Source organism: Glycine soja, chromosome 12 (assembly GCF_004193775.1).
Source record: "Glycine soja cultivar W05 chromosome 12, ASM419377v2, whole genome shotgun sequence".
Classification (NCBI taxonomy): domain Eukaryota; kingdom Viridiplantae; phylum Streptophyta; class Magnoliopsida; order Fabales; family Fabaceae; genus Glycine; species Glycine soja.
Window position 1 is genome coordinate 35,260,487 of NC_041013.1, and position 22,846 is coordinate 35,283,332.

The 22,846-nt window shown below is 31.2% G+C and overlaps 3 protein-coding genes, 1 long non-coding RNA gene and 1 pseudogene across 5 annotated transcripts; 4 read left to right on the forward strand and 1 right to left on the reverse strand.

The window, feature by feature from the left end:
* The first annotated feature begins 1,027 nt into the window (after positions 1 to 1,027).
* On the forward strand, positions 1,028 to 1,631 carry LOC114378948 (serine/threonine-protein phosphatase 7 long form homolog). Its single transcript, XM_028337527.1, has 3 exons — positions 1,028 to 1,138; positions 1,223 to 1,307; positions 1,392 to 1,631. The coding sequence occupies exons 1-3, from the start codon at positions 1,041 to 1,043 to the stop codon at positions 1,629 to 1,631; spliced, it is 423 nt and encodes a 140-aa protein (XP_028193328.1). The 5' UTR covers positions 1,028 to 1,040.
* A 1,798-nt stretch (positions 1,632 to 3,429) lies between these two features.
* On the forward strand, positions 3,430 to 4,547 carry LOC114378949 (annotated as a pseudogene).
* Positions 4,547 to 6,263, forward strand: LOC114379415. Its single transcript, XR_003659481.1, has 2 exons — positions 4,547 to 5,059; positions 5,137 to 6,263. It is a non-coding gene; the product is annotated as an uncharacterized LOC114379415 (long non-coding RNA).
* A 3,147-nt stretch (positions 6,264 to 9,410) lies between these two features.
* LOC114378106 (probable xyloglucan endotransglucosylase/hydrolase protein 6) lies at positions 9,411 to 11,831 on the reverse strand. Of its 2 annotated transcripts, none has more exons than XM_028336649.1 (6): positions 11,627 to 11,831; positions 11,364 to 11,437; positions 10,966 to 11,245; positions 10,598 to 10,658; positions 10,275 to 10,370; positions 9,411 to 9,776 (listed from the first exon to the last, which is right to left on the reverse strand). In XM_028336649.1, the coding sequence occupies exons 3-6, from the start codon at positions 11,031 to 11,033 to the stop codon at positions 9,564 to 9,566; spliced, it is 438 nt and encodes a 145-aa protein (XP_028192450.1). In that variant the 5' UTR covers positions 11,034 to 11,245; positions 11,364 to 11,437; positions 11,627 to 11,831; the 3' UTR covers positions 9,411 to 9,563. The 2 variants fall into 2 exon arrangements, with proteins under 2 accessions (XP_028192450.1, XP_028192449.1); XM_028336648.1 differs by having other exon boundaries at positions 10,942 to 11,245.
* An 8,191-nt stretch (positions 11,832 to 20,022) lies between these two features.
* LOC114379516 (putative uncharacterized protein DDB_G0286829) lies at positions 20,023 to 21,233 on the forward strand. The gene has a single exon (XM_028338198.1). The coding sequence runs from the start codon at positions 20,338 to 20,340 to the stop codon at positions 20,977 to 20,979; it is 642 nt and encodes a 213-aa protein (XP_028193999.1). The 5' UTR covers positions 20,023 to 20,337; the 3' UTR covers positions 20,980 to 21,233.
* The last annotated feature ends 1,613 nt before the right edge of the window (positions 21,234 to 22,846 follow it).

Here is a 22,846-nt window from a genome sequence, read left to right on the forward strand (position 1 = left end):
TGGTAATTTATTTAAATTTGTGTAGGTATGTAATTTTTAATATTTTTATTTGTAGACTATTTTAGGTAGTATTTTATGTTTTTTTGTGTTAAATTTTTGTATGTGTAACAAATCTATGTATTTTAATTTGGTCATGTATTTTAATTTGTGTAGCTATTAAATTTGTAATTTTGTTATTTGTATAGTATTTTAGAACATTTATTTAAATTTGTGTAGCTATTAAATTTGTTAATTTTTTTAATGTAAAATTTTTGTTGTCAATTTTTTGTATTATATTTAACTTTACAACATCAATGGCATCTTCGTCATCATCTTCATCTAGTATACACATTAAGTCTAGTCCAATAGAAGGAGACGTCTTATGGCTGCAACCTAAACATGTTTCCGAACATGTTTGGAATGGGGAAGCAGACAGAAAACTACATATCAGGCGAGCTGTACCCATCTATCAAGGACAAGAAGAAATATCAGAGGAAATTATTCCTCTGCTTCGCCAATCAGGATTCTATTGGATAATGAAAATGGGGTACCTGAAAATTAATTCTTCATTAATTACAACCTTGATTGAAAGATGGAGGCCCGAGACACACACGTTTCACTTGAGATGCGGAGAGGCTACGATTACTCTTCAAGATGTGTCAGTCTTGTTAGGTCTTCATACTGAGGGGGCACCATTAATTGGTCAGACTAATCTTGATTGGGCTGAATTGTGTGAAGAATTATTGGGAGTCAGACCACAGGAAGGTGAACTTCAAGGCAGTGTGGTCAAATTAAGTTGGCTGGCTCACCATTTTTCAGAAATAAATATCCATGACGGGAACGTAGAACAATTACAAAGGTTTACCCGTGCATGGATCCTCAGATTCATAGGAGGAGTTCTATTTGTTGACAAAAGCAGCAGTAAAGTTTCCCTAAGGTACCTCCAATTTTTACGGGACTTTGAACAGTGCAGCACGTATGCATGGGGACCTGCCGTGCTTGCTTATTTATACAGAGAGATGTGCAGCGCCACCGATTACAAAATAAAATCAATCGGAGGTATGTGCATCCTAATCCAAATGTGGGCATGGGAACGCTGCACGACTTTGGCTCCAAAGAGAACTCCTCCTATAATGGAAAACAAACCACTCGGACACAGGTTAGTTTTTTTAAAAAAAATTTCATTTGAAAATAATCAATAATGTAATGCGTCGGCACTAATTATTTCATATTTTTTTTGTAGGTGGCTGCGACGTGGAAACCAACATATTGGCAATGATGATCTAATAGTTTTCCGTCGCAAATTGGATATCATGAAACGACATAAGGTAACAAGATCATCATGTATTTGTTAAATAATAAATAAAATGGCATGGTTTAAGATAAATTAACAATTGTGTTATTGTATGCAGTTTCTGTGGGAGCCTTACACAGCAACTGTTATGTCGATGTTACCTCCCATTTGTTTGGTTGGCAGTATGGCGTGGTGCGCAGTGGTGCCACTCATTTGTTTTCATGTTGTAGAGTGGCACCAACCGGATAGAGTGTTGCAACAATTTGGAATGCAACAACCTATTCCGGAGTCTCCTTCGCAACCATGGAATGTCCACGGGCTAACACTGAAAGGCAAAATGGATGAAAATTGGTTCTAGCTGTTGGCCCCATTTATCAGTCAGTGGAATAATCGAGTTGAGTTTAGGGTCGACGTTTATGCTCGACAAGAGGGCCTATTGAGTTTTAACTCGGATTACATGGTGTGGGCCTATCTAGTTTTAATTAAAAATTACTTAAAAAATTTATAATACAAATTATTTTACTGCAAACTAACAAATAAAAAAAATTACTTAAAAAAAATTTACTTCTTGAAATCTAGTTTTAATTAAAAATTACTTAAAAAACTTATAATACAAATTATTTTACTGCAAACTAACAAATAAAAAAAATTACTTGAAAGCTCAAATGTAGTTTTAATTAAAAATTACTTAAAAAAATTATGATACAAATTATTTTACTGCAAACTAAGAAATAAAAAAAAAATCTTCAAAAAATTTACTTTAAAGCTGAAATCTACTTTTATTTAAAAATTTACTTCAAACAAATTATCATACAAATTATTTTACTGGAAACTAAGAAATAAAAAAATTACTTGAAAGCTTAAATTCACTTTTAATTAAAAATTACTTAAAAAAAATTATCATACAAATTATTTTACTGGAAACTAACAAATAAAAAAAATTACTTACAAAAAATAACTTGAAAGCTGAAATCTAGTTTTAATTAAAAATTACTTTAAAAAATTATAATACAAATACAAATTATTTTACTGGAAACTAAGAAATAAAAAAAAATTACTTACAAAAAATTTCTTAAAGCTGAAATCTAGTTTTAATTAAAAATAACTACAAGAAAATTATGATACAAATTATTTTACTGCAAACTAATAAATAAAAAAATTACTTAAAAAAATTACTTTAAAGCAAAAATCTACTTCTAATTAAAGATTACTTAAAAAAATTATCATATAAATTATTTTACGGGAAACTACAAAATAAACTATAAATCTAATTTAATTATAAAATTAATAAAAACTATACATTCAAACTGCTATAAATAATTACTTACATAAAATTATAACACAAATTATTAATTTCAAAAAAGGAACGTATTATTTTGACTTCCAAAAAAGTAACGTATTATCAATTACAATTTTTTTTAATATATATAAGAACATGCTATTTTTAACAAACTATCAACACCAACCTAATCTAATTAAAAATATACTAAAAATTTCATATTTACAAAATATTTTCATGACTCAAAAATTTTCTTTAAATAAATATCATGACATATTTCTTTTATTTGATACACATAAAAAAGGATATAAAATATAAAACTAATTTAATTAAAAAATTATTAACAACTATAAATTCAAACTAGTCTAAAAAATTTAGGAACCTCATTCACAAATTTAACCCTCAAGAACCAAATTTCAAACCAATTAAAAATATGATGACAAATTTTTTCTATTTTTTACACACAAACAATCATATAAAATATAAAACTAATTTAATTAAAAATTTCATAAAAACTATACATTGAAACTGCTACAAAAAATTACTTTAAAAACATAATAATACAAATTATTTTACAGGACATTACGAAATAAAAATATAAAACTAATTTAATTAAAGAATTACTAAAAACTATACCTTCTAAAACTCAAAACTCAAAGCCTGCACTGACAGAAATTTAAGCACTCAGAAAACTCAAAAACTATACCCTAAACACTCAAAAAACTCAAAACTCCTTTGTGCATTCAGAAAACTCAAAGCCTTTCTTCGTCTAAGCTATTTCTGCTACTCCTTATGCATTCAGAAAACATACAGCTGAAACGTATATATAAGCATAAAATCGCCACTGGTGATGGCTATTTTGTGCCCTAAATCGTCAATGGGAGTTGCAACTTCCAGGCAACTCGCCAATGGCAGTTGCAACTCCCCTTTAAAGCTCCTGCAACCTGTCACCTCCTGCAACCTAGTAACTGGAAAAGGCGTAGCTGCCGTCAGACCATGGAACTCGCCAGTTTGACTGGCGGTTCCCTATGGATTGTACAAATCACCAGCTGTAATGGCGGTTTAGGCACGTATCGCCAGTGCCATTAGCGACTTGCTCAGTGACACCAAACTCGCCATTGGCAATGGCGGTTTGGGTCCTGCATGGCACACTATTCACGTACAAAAGTGTCCCAGAAATAAAAGCAAAAGAACCCCATCTGGGGAAATACTTTTTAAAAGTACCCCAGATGGGGAAATTTGCCTGTGTTGATCATAAAAGTTAAAACGAGTTTTATTAAAAGACCATCGTTATCTCACTTGTTTTATCCACTTTTAAACCCTTCACCCACTTACTCTTATTCGTAAATGTCTACCACTTCCCTCACCATGGCCGAGCTTGCCTCCACTCTTCCACACCAAAACCAAACCCACTCTCTTTACAACCCCCCCCCCCCCCCCCCTCCAAACCCTTCACACTCCAATTTTCATGCCTCAACTCCTCAGTCTCTCTCTCCCTCGCCGCACAAACTCACCATTCTCCCCTTGTAACTTTCGTGGCCCAAACTTCTGATTGGGCCCAACAAGAAGAAGAATAAAGCCTCGGTGAAACTGAAGCGGGCCTGGAAAGTTGGGAGCCCAACGGTGAAGACGTCGGCGAAGACAACTTCGACGAACCGCCAGAAGTGGCCAAGCTCTTCGTTGGGAACTTGCCTTACGAAGTTGATAGCCAAAAATTGGCCATGCTTTTTGAACAAGCCGAAACCATTGAAATTGTTGAGGTCAGAAACAAAGAGAGAGAGGCTCTTTACCTTCTCTTGTTTCAATTTTAATTAATTTTATTGTGTTAGGGTTGAAAACTTGAAATGAGTGTGTGGTGTGGTTCTTTCTTTTTTGTTATTTTAGGTTATTTATAACAGGGAAACTAACCAGAGTCGTGGGTTTGGGTTTGTGACGATGAGTACTGTGTAAGAAGCTGAAAGCTCTGTGGAGAAATTCAACCGCTATGTAAGTTGATATATAACTTGTTTTGTTTTCAAATGTGAATTTGGGGGAAGGGGTTGAAAAAATCGGTTTGATTTTCGTATTGAATTTATGTGTGGTTATGAATTACCCAGTGAGGATAGGAACTAGCTATGCAGTGAATCCTTGTTATGTGTTTGTGACTGTTGAGAAGGGATGAAAGTATGTTGAAATGTTTGCACTAGTAAACGTGTCTCGTTAAAATGAACAAAAGGATAATGGTAAGTGTTATCAGTTGGTGTTTGCCTAATTGTCTATGGTTGTAATAGGGTGTAAATAAATATGTAGCAGTGCTAGTTGCTACTTCTGTGCTACTTATGTAGCAGGGTGTAAATAAACACTACTATATATATAGTCATTTCACGTTATTATAAGTACTATACTATGATATTATTATATGATATGTTGCTAACTTTTCCCTGCAGGCAGAAAAACAAAAACTAAACTTTGGAACCCAAATGATGTCTTCAGATTCTGTTCTTCCTCTCCCCGAAAATCCCATCATTGTGAGCATAGTTACTTACTACCATTTTCATAATTCATCATAGTTACTTACTTACTTATTGTTATGTGCATTTGACAGGTGGGGTTTGGTGGGGTTGGAGTGGATTTTCTAGCAGTAGTGCCAACTTTTCCTAAACCTGATTCCAAGATCTGAACCATTGAATTCACGATTTTTCCTTCTTTCATTTCTTTCTTCTTCTTTATTCTACTATTATTATTGTTATTACTATTATTGATATTATTGTTACTTTTTTAGCACCTCATGTCCTCGTGTATTTGATATGTTTTTAGCATATTAGAAACACACATGACACATGAATCATCATTAATTAAAATCTATGACGTGGTTTTGGGTTTTGGGTCCATGAACTTTTTGACGTCCACTTTAACCTTAATTAACTAAACCATATAACCAACTCTAGCTACTCACTTTCGCTCCAGTGCCACCACTTTTTTTCTTTTATCACTAAAATAGAGTAAGTAATTTGTCTTTGTTTATTTAAAATTAAATAATATAATCTTGTGTACAACTTTAATCATAGTGGGTCTAATTTTAATTTGATCATAGTGTTGCTGTTAACTTTATATTATTATAATATTATGGATAAGCATTATCATTCTTACGTGAGTAACACTATTTCTATATAATTTTTTTCCTAATTTTCTCTTCTATCTCGGGCAAATTCCTAGTGGACAATTTTTCTTCTCAAAAATTAAAAAAAAAAATATTTTTCTAGAATAATCATTTCCTAACAACGGTGAAGTTATGTGCTAATTAGAGTGTTTAATGTTTGTTTGTGATTTTTGGTTTGACAGTTCCAAGGTGGTGGAAATAATGGAAATACTATGACATGTGCTGCCCGGTTGGGCTTAAAGCCAAGAATAATTTCCAATGTTTCTTGTTTGTTTGGCACAAGTTCTATCATAATGTACATAAGTACGTAACCTCATGGTTGGGGCTAATTTTCTTATGACTATGCAATTTGAAATCACTAGGTTTCAAATGATGGCCCGGGTAAGACTATGCTGGAGGAACTAGAAGCTAAAGGGGTGGATACCTCTTTTTTGGTGGTATGTATATGTATATGTTTCAATTTTTTTTATTAAGCACGTGGAGATTCTTCCTCATGCAAATGCAAAAAGGGAAGAAAAAAAGAAAAAAAAACATTTTAGTAAGAGCAAATGACATTTGTCTTTTAAACCTTATATCTATCTATCTACCAATATATATATACTAGTCGGTAACCCATGCGCATGCACGGATCTTTTGTCTAAATGATTTTGGATGAAAGAATAAAAAGAAAGAGATTATAAAAAGATAAAAGAACTAACATTCATATTAAATAGTTGTAAATAGTAGAGTTGATCAATTGTCAAATTGTTTGAGTTATTTGATTAACCAAACTTCAAAGGTTGATATTTATGTGAATTTGAAACACGTGCATACGTATGAGTCACTTGATTAAGGGACTTCAAAGGTTGATGTTTATGCGAATTTAAAACCTGTGTATACGCATGGATCACTTGATTAAGGAAACTTGATGTTCATGCAAAACAATTGTTTTAGATCACAAAATTAACAAACTATATTAAGATGAATCTCATAAGGCTTAAACATAATAAACAAAATAAATATTTAAAACTAAAAGGATTAAAAAGTAAAAAAAAAAAGTGTAATTAAATTGAGAATTGAAATTTCAAATAAGTAAAATAGTTTTTTTATAAATATATGACATCATGTCAATTATAATATAAATTACTCCATATTTACATTTGTCAGGTCACTTAACAATTGTTAATTTACACTTAAATACTTGAATTTGAAGCACCTCAACAATGACCACACTATTTCCTCTAATTACCTGCAATAATAGAGAAAAATTAACAATTTCAAATCTATGTTCATGTTCTATTAACTGCACTGTCTTAACAATTTAAATTTAAAAGACAATGCAAAAGAATATAACTCACCACCATTTCTATGGGATTTTTCTCATTGTCATTCACTTCACCACCAAAAAAAATTCAAGTGAAAAATGAGAGGAATCCTAATGTTTTAAAATCCCGTGATTGTTCTGACCTACTCATGGTGGAGAGAAGGGATCACAGAAGCGAACAAAAAAATATGATAATAGCATGACTGCAATTGTAAAGAAGAAAATGAAAGACGAATTAATAAGAATGAAGAAAGAAGACATAAATTCATAGCACAATAGCATGAAATTTGAAGTTGAAGTACCTCTCAAATAGCTTGAACCTTCAATAAAAAAAATTTTAAAAAATAATAATAATAAACATGCATAAAACAAAGTACAAAGAAAGAACCTTGCAAGCAAGAAAATCAGAAAGTGAAAAAAAGGGAAAAAAAATCAGTAAGGAAGAAAAAATATGAAACAAACAATAATAACTAAATAATAATGATAATAATAATAATAATAATAATAATAATAGTAATAATAATAATAATAATAATAGTAATAATAATAATAATAATAATAATAATAATAACAACAACAACAACAAAAAATTAATTAATTAATCAATTAAATACAAAAAGAGAAAGTAAGGAAAATTTCTAATTTTCATTGCACTACCGACGTGATTTGTTTCCCGTGCGAATCTCAATATTAAAGTTGGTATAGGAAACATCAATTATGGGCTGAGGAACCACAATAATAAATGTTAGAAATCAAATACTTTTAATATATGTAGCTTCGTGAGTTTGGATGAAGCCCACATAGTCACTTTGATGACAGCAAATTGTAATAGGCTAGATGTGTGTTGTGGTGTTTGTCTTTGATAAGCTCAGTCTTAAGAGGCATGTCAAAAGAAGATTTTATTTTCCTATGGTAATCTTTCCACCGCCCCTTTTCTTTGTTTGTTCGTATGGGGAGATCTTCTCTGCTATCCTTTTAAACACACCAAACATCTCTGAAAGAGGAATCTCCTTGTCTCTCTATGGCTCTGGGTGTTTTATAATTTATATTTTATCGTAGTCTGTAACACTTTATTTAATTAAAGACCAAACCTTATTTTGTAATCATCAAAGCTCAGGAGAACATAAATATTTAACTTTGTGTATATCATTTACGTTGAATTATCTATGTAGCCTTATGCTCGTAATTTTTTATTTTGCAAATGCTTTGGCCAGTTCTTTTGTGGCACGGGTCATTTCGCTAAATGATTTTCGATGAAAGAATTAAAAGAAAGGTATTGTAAAAAAAAAACTAACATTCATATATTATTATTATTATTATTATCATCATCATGATGTAGGCTTTGGGTTCCTTAAAAAAAGGATGCACTTTGAGACTTTATTATTCAACATTGTCCTGTGAATCCTATTGTTGCAACCCTTGCATGGACAAAACACCATCATTTTTAGCACCGCCGTTGTTACTGCAGGTTGTCCCAAAAATCAAATCACAAAAAAGCAGACCAAAAAAAGTAAAAGAATCGTAACCAAAATTGCAAAAAATAGAATGAAGATCAGAAGAGAACTCTATCAAATGTAATAATGATAAAAATATGATACAATGATTCAACAATTAATTACGTGTATATTAATGTTTAATGAATTGTTATATATAGTAATCAATTATTATATGCTAATAAATGTAACGAAAGTCATATTTTTTTTATGCTGAATCATCGTATGTTACGATGATTTGATTGGATGACAATTAAAGTAATTAAAAATATTCAATTGGAATAATATGTTTACTATTATATTAGCATCAAGATTGAATAAATTAAATAAATATTAATTGATTACATGTTAATAATTTAATAAATAAATTAATAATAACAGTTAAAGTATTATATATTAACCTTAATGATACGATAATTCAAAGTCAAATTAGAAATTTTAAAATCTTGCATGATTTCAGTTTCAATTTTATAGACACAATAAGGAAAAACATGAAACAAACAACTATAACTAAATAATAATAATAATAATAATAATAATAATAATAATAATAATAATAATAATAGCAACTATAATAGAATCCTGATTACATCTTTCTTGTTTGAAAATAGTTGCATTTCTATCCATTTCCAATCAACTTATTGGTTACTCATGTTTAAAGATAGAAATAAAGAGAAGTAACCCCGCAAAGTAAATAATTATGCTATAAGATTATATAGTTTTTTTTATCAGCGCTATAAGATTATATATAATTTGTAGTATAATCAAATTTTAGTGTTAATTTCATTGTTATAACAGATTTGTAATTCCTTTTGGGCTATTGAATAATTATTCAAAGGTGTAGTATAAGATGCTAGCAAAATGTGTTTCAACCATAAAGTAAAAATAACAATCACATTTCAGATCATGCTTCTACTGAGAAAATAATCAAGATATTTCAATTCTGATCATAAGGTTCAAATGACATGTTGATGTTCAATTATTTCCTAATAAGTCCCCTAGCTAGCAGCAAATAACTCCAAAAATTAAAATTACATAGCAGCTAGTTAGTTAGAATCAACTAAGCAAATGCCTCTTTAACATGATCTCATTCTAATTCTTCCCTCGTGAATGGAATAGGTGTGGTAGTCCTCTGTGGGGTCAAACCAAAGCATGTGCCTCATCTTACGCCCACCAGTCCCATTCTTGTATACATTAGTCTGAATCAAATAAGGCTCTCCTGTTTTGTTTCCCAAAAACTCAAAATCAAGTTCATCTCTTTCTGGCCTCGCACCATTTTCTAGGCACATCTGCAACAATTCCCCACTCATCACAATGGAATCATAGAAACATAGAGGAGAGCTCATTAAAAAATAAACAATGTATAAGTGGATAAAACATAGAAGCATTCTCAAAAAAGAAAAAGGCCCTAAATAATAAATAAATTGAAGCCAACAGTTTATCCATGTAAATATACTAATCATTCAAAATTAGTATACATTCTCAAAGTTAACAGCAACACACAAAATAGTAAAAAGTTGAATGATCTGCACTTGTAGTATCCATAAAACTCGACCCCTTAAAGGAAAAAAATGATCATTTTTTCAAGAACATTACACATATCACAACCAATATCAATAATCGTGTTACTAAAAAATGTGTTCCACCACAAACGTTCGAGACAAAAATGATGCAGAAGAAAGCCACAGCAAAGAAGCGGAATTGCAGAGAAGAAAGACAAATAATAATAATAATAATAATAATAATAATAATAATAATAATAATAATAGAGAAGAGGCATCACGAACCTGAAAGAGGGATTCTGCATAATCATTGATATTGTTCATTGCTCTGTGTTTCGCTTGCACCCTTCTAAACCTTCTTGAGGTATCTTTGCTCCCTCTCTACAATTAAACCGTTCTCAACAACAAAACATGTAAACAACACTTTTCACTGCTTGGGTTACACAAAAAGTTCCCAGATTGTAAAAAACGGATACAAAATTAGAAAGAAACACGGAATTGGGGTGGTGAGACCCATAATTAAAAGAGACAAAAATTGATTTAAATCAAGAGAAGTTGTTGAATCAAATGACAAAAAGATAAAACAAAGGGAATTGAGAGAAACTAACGGAGTCCAAATGATTGCGGCGTTTACGTTGCAGGGGAAGGGTGGAATGGAAGAGTGCGGCCCTGAGAAAGGAATGAAGATTAATAATAACAATAACAATAATTAATCAAAACAAAAAATAACAAAAATTAAGAAAGAGTACAAAGAAGACATGTGTTTGTTCTAAACTTCATTTTTTTGCCCCACTAAACAAAGCAACAATTAATTTTCTACTCTTGCTTTTAAAAAATTGAGATTTTAAGGGTAAAAATGTTGAATCTCAAGTACCCGTGAATCTATTTCAATTTTTTTTGCTTGTTGCAAAAAATTGAAACTTTAGGGGTAAAAATGTTGAATCTCAAGTACCTATGAAGATTGAAAGTTACAAACATTTGCTGATGTGCAGGAATATGAGTCAATGTCTGGATACTTCCTCGCGGGTGACGTTGCAAAACCATGGAGCAGCGAAAACTACTTTAACTTGGAGCAACAAAACCAACAAAATAACAAAGAAAAGAGCATTCAATAGCAAAAGAACATTCAATAGGCAAGATCAGTGTTACTACCAAAAGGAAGCAAATATGCATAACAACAAAGCAAAAAAAAAAAAAACCTTGCCTGTTGGATGCTTCTTCATCATCACGTTGCACAACCACCAAGCTGAAGAAAACTGAAGAAGGAAGAGATGGGTTTTCTCAATAGGAAAAGAACATTCAATAGGCAAGATCAGTGTTACTAACAACAGGAAACAAACATGCATAACAACAAAGCAAAAAAAAAAAAAAAACCTTTACTGCTGGATCCTTTTTGTGAGGAAATTCAGAGACGCGTTCCATCTCCATGATTCGGAGAACCATGAAAACTAATAGATGCATCAAACAAAACATAAAAAATCGTCACTTCAACCTTGCGAGGCAAAAAAACATGTTACCTGAAGCAAACATAACCAATGTACACAAATTTCACCATATCTACAACCTGAAAAAATAAAAACGCAAGAAAAAGAAGAAGAAAAAATATCACATATGAGATTTTAGGATAAAAAAGTTACCTTGGGAACCTATTGTCTCATATCCCTCATCTCGATTCATTGGAGAGCATAAAGAGTCGTGAGGAAGCGGAGGCCGCAGAGAGCGGAGAGTGAGGGAGGAATGGGGCTGGAGAACTTACTCGAATCAAAGAAGAGAACGTCAGAAATAGAAAGATAAAAGATAAAAAAAAGGAGAAAATTGAGGAATAAAGAGTAACGTGGAGAAGATTGAGGAAGAGAAAGAGAAAACTGAGGAAAAGAGAGTAACGTGGAGAAGATTCAGGGAGAGAGAAGAGAATTCTGATTATTAAGTGAAATTAAATGGGGAGTTGAAATCTGCCAATCAGGGAGTGGCATATGTTCGAAACTGCACATGCAACGCGACACGTGGCGGGGACAACAGAAAAAAAGAAGCAAAAAATAAAGGGGCAAAATGACCAAAAAACCAAGGAAATGGACAGCTTCACAATCTTAGGCATGGGTATTTTAGGAATTTTCAGAGGGTTCTCTTTTACAGATAGTATATATATAAACATATTTTATGAGATGCAATTTTGCTAGTTTTGACCATATATTTTGATTATGTGATTAAGATTAACTCTTCTAATGCTTTGTGCTTTTGTATATATTTTGATTACTTAAAATGTTTTTACAATTATGTCTATCTTGGCTAAGTTCTATCCATTTTCTTTAAAATGAAAGTATTGAGTATTGACAATGACGTTTGTATAAGGGCAAAACTTCAATGCAATTCTTTAACTGCTATTGGTGTTGTTTTCTAATCAGAATTGAAGTTTCATTTTAATCTGCATAATACAAATTTTCCTTAAAAGTTATGTGGATTAGGTAAAACTCTAATTTCGATTAGAGAACACTAAAATACCTAAAGAACCATTTAAGATTTGTCCTTTATCTAAATTTCTTGACTTACAAATAAATGAATCATTACTTGATTTACAAATGTTGTCCTTAATGTGATTGCTTTTGATATTTGAAGAGAAAGCCTTTTCATGAAACATAAGCTAATTTAATTATATTTTTCCCTTTCAAGCATTTCCCCAAAATATACCTATCTTAATTGATGTGGAAAGGCCTAGGGAAGGATTGAATGACCTCCTGAGTTTGGCTGATTATGTTTATGTTCAGAAAATTTTTCACAGACAAGTAATTCATACTATATCACAAAGTAAACTACTAGAATACCATAAGAACTTGGGACCTGTGAGTCCTCTATTAGGTTGTAGTTATATTGTATTATTCTTAAATTCCAAGTTTCCAACATTTCATTAGTGGATCATGAAATGTACTTTGCAAGTTCAAAATTGTAGCTTTGTCTTCTAGCCGGAAGAATGATATGGGAAAACTATTTGCATCTTATAATAAAAATGGAAATATGTAATAATGAATTTGTTTTAACTAACATGTGAAAGGACCTCCTTCTAGAGTGGAGGAGGGGGCTTGCTTTAGGTCACATCATACATGCATTGCATTATAAAGCATAAAAACAAGAGGATTTTGTCAAATGCATGGTGTATGCATCTCACTTTTCCAGAGAGGACTACCCCTCAAGATACCCATGCCACCACACACTTAAATTCACATAGCATGTATGTTATACACATGCTTGCATCCCACATTTAGAGATATCACATTGGTGTTCTCTCTCTTTCTCCTTCCTTATGGTGGATTTATGATTAGCATTTAGCAATGTGCCTAGACATCTTTCAAAACCCATGTCAGAACAAGTGCATAAGTTTAGGGAGAATTCCAAAATATCAAGTCAAGCTAAGATGTTTAATAAGGAGCAGATAAATGAAAAATGGTAAATCAGATCACATAACACATAATTAGTCATGTAACTGGACAATGGTTGACCAGATGTATGACTTGATTATAACATGTGGGCAATTGTAAGTTTACTTTGAGAAAATGTTTTGTATTTAATTACAAAATAGTCACTTTATTTTTTATTTGTTTCCTGATTTCAAAGATTTGTACAAGAAACAGTGAAACTAGCTTTCATTGTTTTCAGGAATTCTTTCCTAATTTCATTTTTTTCGATTTTAAAGTTGAATGTTTGAACATTGTTTTTTACCTTATATGGTTCTCTCTTCTCTTTGGTTCAACTTTTTCTTTGTGATATTTCTTCAACATGAATTCTATTTATGATTTATGACTAATAATTTGACACATTTGACATGCCTAGACAGAGGCATCATCTATTCCAAGAGCACTAGTTTCAATTATTTTAAGATTGCCAAGACTTAAATTTGCGATTGTAAATTTGGGAAAAAATGGCTGCATAATGCTTGAGTGATGTGTGGATGATGGTAAAAATACTTTTTTTCCTCTTGGTTGGGCCTTGTGAAGTTGAATTCATATGCAAAAATAGGCAGAAATTGTAGCATCTGGATAAAAAAAAATATTTTCTTTTTTTGCATTTAATTTTTCCTAATGTAACATAAGTTGCAATTTTTTTTCTGGCAGAAGGTTCTCACATAGAGGAAATGGACGTTGAAAGCTGTCTGACATCATTAAAAGAGAGAAAGGACGATAGCACAACCATGCCAACCTGCATAGCCTCAATAATAACCTGATATTTACTGTTATAACTCTAGAGTAAGCTTTGATTGTGCAATGTCTTCTCTTATTTCTTTTATTTTATTTTTGGTGTGGGAGCAGAATGGACGTTCTGCCATATTTATTACCCTCCATGGGACCCTTCCTAGGACATGGACTGGGCTGCTTCTAATAGTCTGCCATATGAAACATTACTAGTACAAGACCATCATTTACACTAGACTTGTTGCCATTGATAGTGGCATGTGAATCTGTTGTATCCAATGGTACTACATATAATTAGTCAAATCGGTAGATCTGGCTTGTAATATAAACATGTTTTAGGTAGAAATTGTATTGCAAACAAAAAAGAATCATATTTTAAAGTCCCTAACATGGAAAAATTTTAATTTTGGTTATTACTCTTGGGGCAAGATAACATTGGTTAACTACACACTATGCAAGGAAAGTTGAGACTTTTGCCATGGATATATGGTATTTATTTAATGTGATTGTGTACAACTTATCTTTGTTGTGGAAACAAAGTTGATCCTTAGGCTATCAAGACAAGTCTAGATCACACTGCTTTACATCACAGTTTTACCTCCTCTAACATTTTTAAATCCGGTCTTATTGTGGGCTTACATTGTTCACTACAATTATTTTGTGTCCATCATTTCTAGTCTTACACTTTTTCTTTGATCATTTCACAAATGAACTGCCTTTTAGTTTTACTTATTTGGAAGAAATTTTAAAGAAAATAAAAAATCGGCAGGTCATGTTATTTATGTACACTCACAAATATTGCATGAACAACAATTAATGCATGCTACATTTTTTTTGGATTCATTTTTTTAAGAGATCTTGGATTCATTAATGCATGCTTCATTGCACACTACTATTGTATGATGATATAATTTAAATACATATCATTCCAAGGTATATCATTTTACTATAAAATTAATTTACAATTTAATTTTTATCATAATTCTTTATTTTTTGAAATCAAATATTCTAAGACAGTTGTCTTTAAGAATGTCTTAGAATGTGGTACATTCTAAGATGGTTGTCCTTAAGACCACATTCTAAGATGGTCTGGGCAGGAACCAGTCTTAGAATGTTATACATTCTACGACGGTTTAATACAACCGTCGTTATAAACGTCCACACTTTCTACAACGTCTAATTCAATGATGGTCGACAACCGATGTAGTAAACGTGTCTTGTTTAAAATGAACAAAAGGATAATGGTAAGTGTTATCAGTTTGTGTTTGCCTAATTGTCTATGGTTGTAATAGGGTGTAAATAAATATGTAGTAGTGCTAGGTGCTACTTTTGTGCTACCATCATCACGAGGTTCGTTTCGTAAATAAACACTACTATATATATAGTCATTTCACGTTCTTATAAGTATTATACTATGATATTATTATATGATATGTTGCTAACTTTTCCCTGCAGGCAGAAGAACAAAAACTAAACTTTGGAACCCAAATGATGTCTTCAGATTCTATTCTTCCTCTCCCCGGAAATCCCATCATTATGAGCATAGTTACTTACTACCATTTTCATAATTCATCATAGTTACTTACTTACTTACTGTTATGTGCATTTGACAGGTGGGGTTTGGTGGGTTTGGAGTGGATTTTCTGGCAGTAGTGTCATCTTTTCCTAAACCTGATTCCAAGATCCGAACCATTGAATTCACGGTTTTTCCTTCTCTCATTTCTTTCTTCTTCTTTATTCTACTATTATTATTGTTGTTATTATTATTGATATTATTGCTACTTTTTTAGCACCTCATGTCCTCGTGTATTTGATATGTTTTTACCACATTAGAAACACACATGACACATGAATCATCATTAATTAAAATCTTTGACGTGGTTTTGGGTTCTGGGTCCATGAACTTTTTTACGTCATTTAACCTTAATTAACTAAGCCATATAACCAACTCTAGCAACTCACTTTCGCTTTAGTGCCACCATTTTTTTTTCTTTTATCACTAAAATAGAGAAAGTAATTTGTCTTTTGTTTATTTAAAATTAAATAATATAATCTTCTGTACAACTTTAATCATAGTGTTGTTGTTAACTTTATATTATTACAAATAATCGATGTAGTAGGTTTTTATTGTAGCAGTGCTCCCTTTCCAATCTCTAGGTCCACCCCTGGCGTCAATGTTGTCCTAGGCATGGAGAAAGCGAGAATGAAAACTAAGAGAACAAGAACAACGGAGAGAGAAGGTGGTGTCATTTTGGTATTTTTAAAATTTATAGGTAATATATAAGAGCATCTCCAATCATAATTTTTTATGAGTTTCTTAATTATCTTATGGTGATTCTCATAATATTATATTATTCCTAAAAAATTTATATAAAATTTTACTCAATATTAAGAAATCGTAAAAAAATTTAAAAAATTCACACATTTATATATATTTTTTATTATAATTTAATTATTATGCAAATAAAATAATTTATTTATTTTTTATATTTTTATGTATACAAATAATAAATATAAATAATTAAAGAAAATAATTTTTTTTCTTCAAAAGAATCCATATAGCAGGAGTTGGAGATGTTCTAACATACTGTAAACGGATAATGTTACTTTTTCACCGTATCCCACTTGACCACCTCAGCTTGCGCACACGGACGGACAGAGTTGTTACTTGGGGGGCTTGGCTGTGTATTTCTTTTTTTTAATGCATAGACATATTTCAATGATCAGCTTTATCATTTTTTCCTCCTTATAGAACAGTCAATTGTATGGCTCTGTGTGCTGATTGACTAGAATATGTAGAACCAATTTAGGATTTTACACGAACGTGGCACATACATAATCATGCATTTATATAGGGATTGAGTAAAAAAAATGCAATTATACAAGGATTACAAATTTGCAAACCGTCAACTCTAGATGCTTTATATAAGGATTACAAATTTACAACCGTTAACTATAAATGCAACAATTAAATTATAATTCAATAGTAATTTTTTATTTTAAGAAATTTTATTTAATATTATATTTTATTAAATTTTAGTTATTATATCTTCGGTTTTTATCTCCTGACTTTTTATAAATTATAAAATAAATAATAATGATCTTAATGTTATATTTTATTAAATTTTATTATTATATAATCAATTTTTTATTTTTCTTGGACTTTGTTAAACTCTATTTTTCTTGTAATTAAAGGAGTTGTTGTTTTTCAAATTTCATAAACAAGTATCATTGATTGCAAGAGGCAAAAACAAAAAGACATTGCCACACCAAAGAAACATATTTTTAATTTTCTATATTTTCGTATTTTACATTTATATATAATAAATTGAATTGACTAATTACACACATATTATAGTATTTGTAATATATTAATTATACAGAGAAAAATTATAATGATTTTGAATTAAAATTAGTGATGTTTATTTATTGCATGAATTTTTTATTTTTGTTGACTCCCTGTCATTTGAGTGTGGATTTGCCCCTACTTGTGCAATATATTATATACCCATACAGGATTGAGCGTATTGAGAATGTCGTTGAAAGGAAACAATTAAAGGTTCAAATCTTGAAGATATCTTTTGTAATGAGAGTTTTTTTTATTGGAATGAATCAAAGTTAGTTTGGTATCAATAAATTTACAATAATTTATATACTTACATCTTAAATCAACTAATGAAGTCAGATCCCTTTAATCGTGTTTGGTTAAATGAATTTATTCCACACTTACAAATATAGAAACACCCTGAAAAACCTAAGAAAATGTATTAAACCTTTTTGTGCATCGACACCAAATTGGGTTCAAAAGTATTTAACTGAATATTAGTTCTTCATAAAAAAAATTGAATATTAATTTAAGAAATTAATTGTGTGCGAGTTCTCTTGAATTGTACGCATAAGATATATAGCGTAATGTAAACTTATGGTTCAATAGTTAAATTAATTAATGAAACTTTATATTCTTTTTAAAACAGGTTATTTTAGATACCTTACATATTGCTTAGTTGTTAACTTGTTATTTAATCTGTGAATTTTATAAGCGTTTCTAATGCTATTCAACGTGATAATGGTAGTCAAAACAGTTTATAATTATATGGAGCTACAATCAAAACCTTCAACGTACAGCTTTGTCTTCAAATCCATGGACCTGCCACTTTGCGTTGGCGTCATATAAAAGTATGCATTCTAGCTAAGGAAGATTGACGAATAATTTGCTTTGGTAGTGGAGAAAAATCATAAATATTATTGAAGACTGAATCTGGCTGACCAATGATCCCGAAGGCATAATGAGCTGAAATGGGCCATCGGGTAGCACCATAGAAACTTGAATAGGAGACCAAGAATTTTTATAAGAACAACTTTGTCCCCTTGTTTGTGTAGGAGTAATCAAAAGTAGGTCTTTGATCATTAAAATCACACGCCTCCTAATGTTTCATACAATTTTCTTTTCTTTTAGACCATAGGTAGCCTTTGGCTTTGCTTCCTCCTACAAAAGAAAGCTAGCTATGATAGTACTGATCCCACCATATTCCTTGGTGTTTTGGAAGAAGACTGAAGTGAACCATAGACTAGTACTATTGCTTCCTTCTTGGCCCCTCTCCCCTTCCTACTTTATTTTCCTTTTGTTTTTCTGCTTTTATCTATATAGGAAAGGGCATATTTGGGATTCTGTGTCCTTTAGAAAAATAAAAAGCAAGTTGACAAAGGTTAATATCTAATTCACTACCGTACTAACGGGGATGAGTAAATTAATAATAATTGAAAAATCAATACTACCTTGAAGGTTATGGGATAAAGAGATATGCGATATCTTATCTAAAGGGAATTCTTTTGGAAACATACATTTTAATCATTTTTTATAATTAAGTTTTCTCTATCAATTTAATTGTTAAATTTCATCACATTATTTTAACAATTTATATCAAATTTTAGCTAATTTAAATATTTTAAATAACGCATGAGATACAACCAAAAAAAACTGACACATAAGATGTTAAAATAAAATAATATGAAAAAATTGGTTTTGAATTATATAAACATTTATAATTTAATATAGTTATAAGAATTTTTAATTCAATAATTGAATTGATAAAATCTATGATTCGTGATGTTAAAAGTATAATTTTGTCAAACTTATAATTTGATGTGAATAGATCCTCTCTCCACGTGTATTGTAGCCAAGAGACAGGATGATTAAGCATATTTTCACTTTCCAAATCCACTCACTTGATCCAAATCACTCATCATCCCCAACATCTTTCAAAAAATAATACACAACCAAAGACTACAATCTATATAGAAAATTCCCACATCCTTCGACACATTTCTTTATAGGATATTTGAACACGTACTCCTTTTTCTTTCTTTCTTTCAAACTAGTACCTCCAAACTTAATACTCAAATATATTCATCAATTAGGATCGAATTAAAATAAGAGAAATTTGAGGATTTCTTCCAAAAGTTTAGGATTTTAATACAGATATTGAGAAATATTTTTTTCCTTAATTTCTCCAATTCCCTCTTATATATATATATACACACAAATAAATTCAACTATTATTTCAAAAAATAATTATACAAATATATATCCTTAAATTTCTCTAAATCCACATACATTTATTTTTCTTTCATCCTACTTCCAACTCATTTTTCTTTCTATTTCCCTTTTTATCTTCTATAATTATATTATATAAATACATCTATTATTTTCTCTATTTTTTTTTACCATCTCTTTCTTTTCTTTTTTACCTATACACCCAAAATTTGGGTATATAATTATCATTACTCATGATTCGTTAGTAACATATTTACAATTGCAAATCACATGGCACACACAAACACAATACACTCTTGTTTGTGACACATATCTTACATAGGCTAGCTAGCTAACAACATCATTGCAACACCACCATGCAATATTATTCCTCAAACTTTGTTAACTTATGTCTTAGTTGGCATCCCATGGTTCACATTATTTATAATTACACCACCCCAAAGCTAGCTCCCTCAATTTGAAGCCAACAAAGACCTTGATTCGCTCCCCATGCCCCACATCCAAAGCCCCATGCCATAACCAATCTTCTAACATCAGCATCACACACACATACACACATATAAACCCTAATCTTCTTTCTTATGAAAACCTACCATCCTCCCACTCTTCCATCATGGACAACAACATCACACACCACAAGAAGCCCTCCTCCGGGGACTCCTTCTCCTTCCCTAGCACCCCCACCCTGGACTCGGCCGACTTCGAGTTCGGGTCCCTCACGCCGGACTCGCCCTCCACCGAGCCCTTCGCGGCCTCCCCGGCCGACCACCTCTTCCTCAACGGCCGCCTCCAGCCCCACTACTTCCCTATTACCAGCCGCAACAGCAGCAACAGAGACTCCCTTTTCTCGTCGCGAAGCAACAGCACCAACAGCAGCTGCAGCAGCGCCAGGACAAGCTCCAGCGACAGCTCCGAGCGAAAAGCCTTCCACAACAAGCTCAAGGGTGGTGGCTCACTTAGGGCAAAGACTCAGTCCCATCATCAGGCATATTGTTCCCAGAGGTGGCAGTATATAACTCCGGTGCCAGCCGCATTGAGCCGCGACGGCTCTGTGAGAAGAAGGGGGGACACAAACCAAGGGAAGAAGAAGAAGGACAAAGGAACCAAAAGGAACAACAACAACAATGATAACAATAACAAAAATAAGGGGGTGAGGTTGGGTTTTGGGAGAAGGATTTTGCGGTGGTTTGTGATGGCTTGCAGAGAATGCCATGCCATGGAACCATCGTCCAAGGGTCGTAGTAAAGAGATGTGATTTGATCGATGTTGTGGCAAGGAAATGTGAATAGTTTAGCTTATGAAACCTTTTGTTTTTAACGTATATGGAGTTTGGGAAGATATATATAGTATATAAGTGATCTATGTTAGGCTTTGTGCATGTGTTGCCACATGAAAGTGTTTATTTCACTTGTCGATGCAAAAATCGACGGACTTGGTTTTGGATCTCCGAGTATTTGTGACCAAAAGAGGTGTTTGAATTTGACCATTGAAGAAATTTTTGCCTTGGATTGTGTATGTTGGGTGCTGTGAAATTGCTTGTGATGATATTCTCGGTATGATAGCTACAGTATTAACTACGGACAAAACCTATTCTGCGTCAATTATCTTTATTATCTCATTTTTAATTTTTTTATTGTTATCTTTTTCTACTATATTACTCTTTTACAAATCAACAACAATTAGCATATGTTATAGGAGATTCTATTCAAATTGTGTAAGTAGCATCAAAATTCCTTCTCTAAATTTTTAATGCAATGACTCAAACCTTTTATATTACTTGTTGTACTACTATTTCTTCTTCTTTTCATCTCTTGTTTTCCACCCCAATTTACTTCTTTTTTTTTTTTAAGTTGAGTTTGTCATTACTCGTTAACTACATTACTAAAGCGAGGATTGTTAAGAATCATGAGTGCAGGTGTATGACATGTCCGTGTGTAAAAACTAACACGGTTAGTCCTTCCTAGTATATTAGGCTATAGCTTATTTTCTATAATGTTTTAGGAATATATTTTAACTATTTTGAATTGAACCAAACATAATGAATCTATTTATGATTTTTTTTTTAATTTGAGATCTAAGGGAGAATTCTCCACGAAGTAATTTTATTTTAATATAACTATATATCTAAAGACTTCAAGTTAAAATTACTAATTAAACCAAATAACTTCACATCACTTGATTGATCTAGATGTTCGATGAAAAAAAAATTCTTTTTAATATCGTTTGTTTTATTTACATGACTTTGACCAAAATTTTGTTTAAAGATAATATTGTTGTCATTTGTATTTTCCATCTTTTTACTAAAATTATCTAGTTCAACTCTCCTTTTTTTTCTTCCTCTGCCTTTTTTTGCAAAAATAATTAAGTATGCGGGAAATGTATAAAGTTTTGAGCATAAATGCATCGTTGATGATTACTCCCAGTTACTTTCTCAAACTTAATTCAAAATCTTACTTAAAAATTCGAATTCAATTCTATTCCAACCAAAAAAATGTTGATTGCTGCTTTCTCTTCTTATTATTATGTCATTTTATTTTCATATATTCATATCTTTCTTTTAGGATAGGTGTCTTTATTAGAGATCTGAAGTTTCAGGATCCTGCTGAAATTAAATTTGCATTACTGGGGGACAAGAATGTCAGTACACGACCGATCACTATCGCGTGCACCCGTGTAAGAATGGAACATGTATATATTTTATATATGCCTGCTGAAACCATATGGCGCCATATGATAAATTAATGAGTTAAATATTCACATGTAGAATTTTTTAAGTAGTTATTATAAAAATTAATAAATTTATAATGATAATGTAAATTTTTTTATACGGAAAATATATAATTCCTTTTCTCCAGCAAAATTGATACCTAGAATATTTTTTATACAGTATTTGTTGTCTTTAGAATATTTTTATTTCAAGTTATTTTTTTATTTTAGAATGCTAAAAAATATTTTTTTTTCTCCCAAAACTTTTGAGAAATAAATATGCTAACTAAATTATCTTTTAGTTCTTGAGATTGTGGAACATTGTTATAGTAATTTCTAGAATTTGAAAAATACCAAAAAAATTGTGGAGTACAACTTATTATAATTATAATTTTTAAATTTATAGCTTATTATCA

Bases quoted from the DNA above. Each gene is read 5' to 3' on its own strand.
- LOC114378948 (XM_028337527.1), top strand. From the start codon at position 1,041: ATGTGCATCCTAATCCAAATGTGGGCATGGGAACGCTGCACGACTTTG. The intron at 1,139-1,222 runs GTTAGTTTTTTT...TTTTTTTTGTAG, and splicing joins AACAAACCACTCGGACACAG to GTGGCTGCGACGTGGAAACC. The intron at 1,308-1,391 runs GTAACAAGATCA...TATTGTATGCAG, and splicing joins ATATCATGAAACGACATAAG to TTTCTGTGGGAGCCTTACAC.
- LOC114378106 (XM_028336648.1), bottom strand. From the start codon at position 11,033: ATGGTTTTGCAACGTCACCCGCGAGGAAGTATCCAGACATTGACTCAT. The intron at 10,371-10,597 runs GTTAGTTTCTCT...GTTTAATTGTAG, and splicing joins GCCGCAATCATTTGGACTCC to AGAGGGAGCAAAGATACCTC. The intron at 9,777-10,274 runs GTTCGTGATGCC...GAATTGTTGCAG, and splicing joins ATGCAGAATCCCTCTTTCAG to ATGTGCCTAGAAAATGGTGC.
- LOC114379516 (XM_028338198.1), top strand. From the start codon at position 20,338: ATGGACAACAACATCACACACCACAAGAAGCCCTCCTCCGGGGACTCC.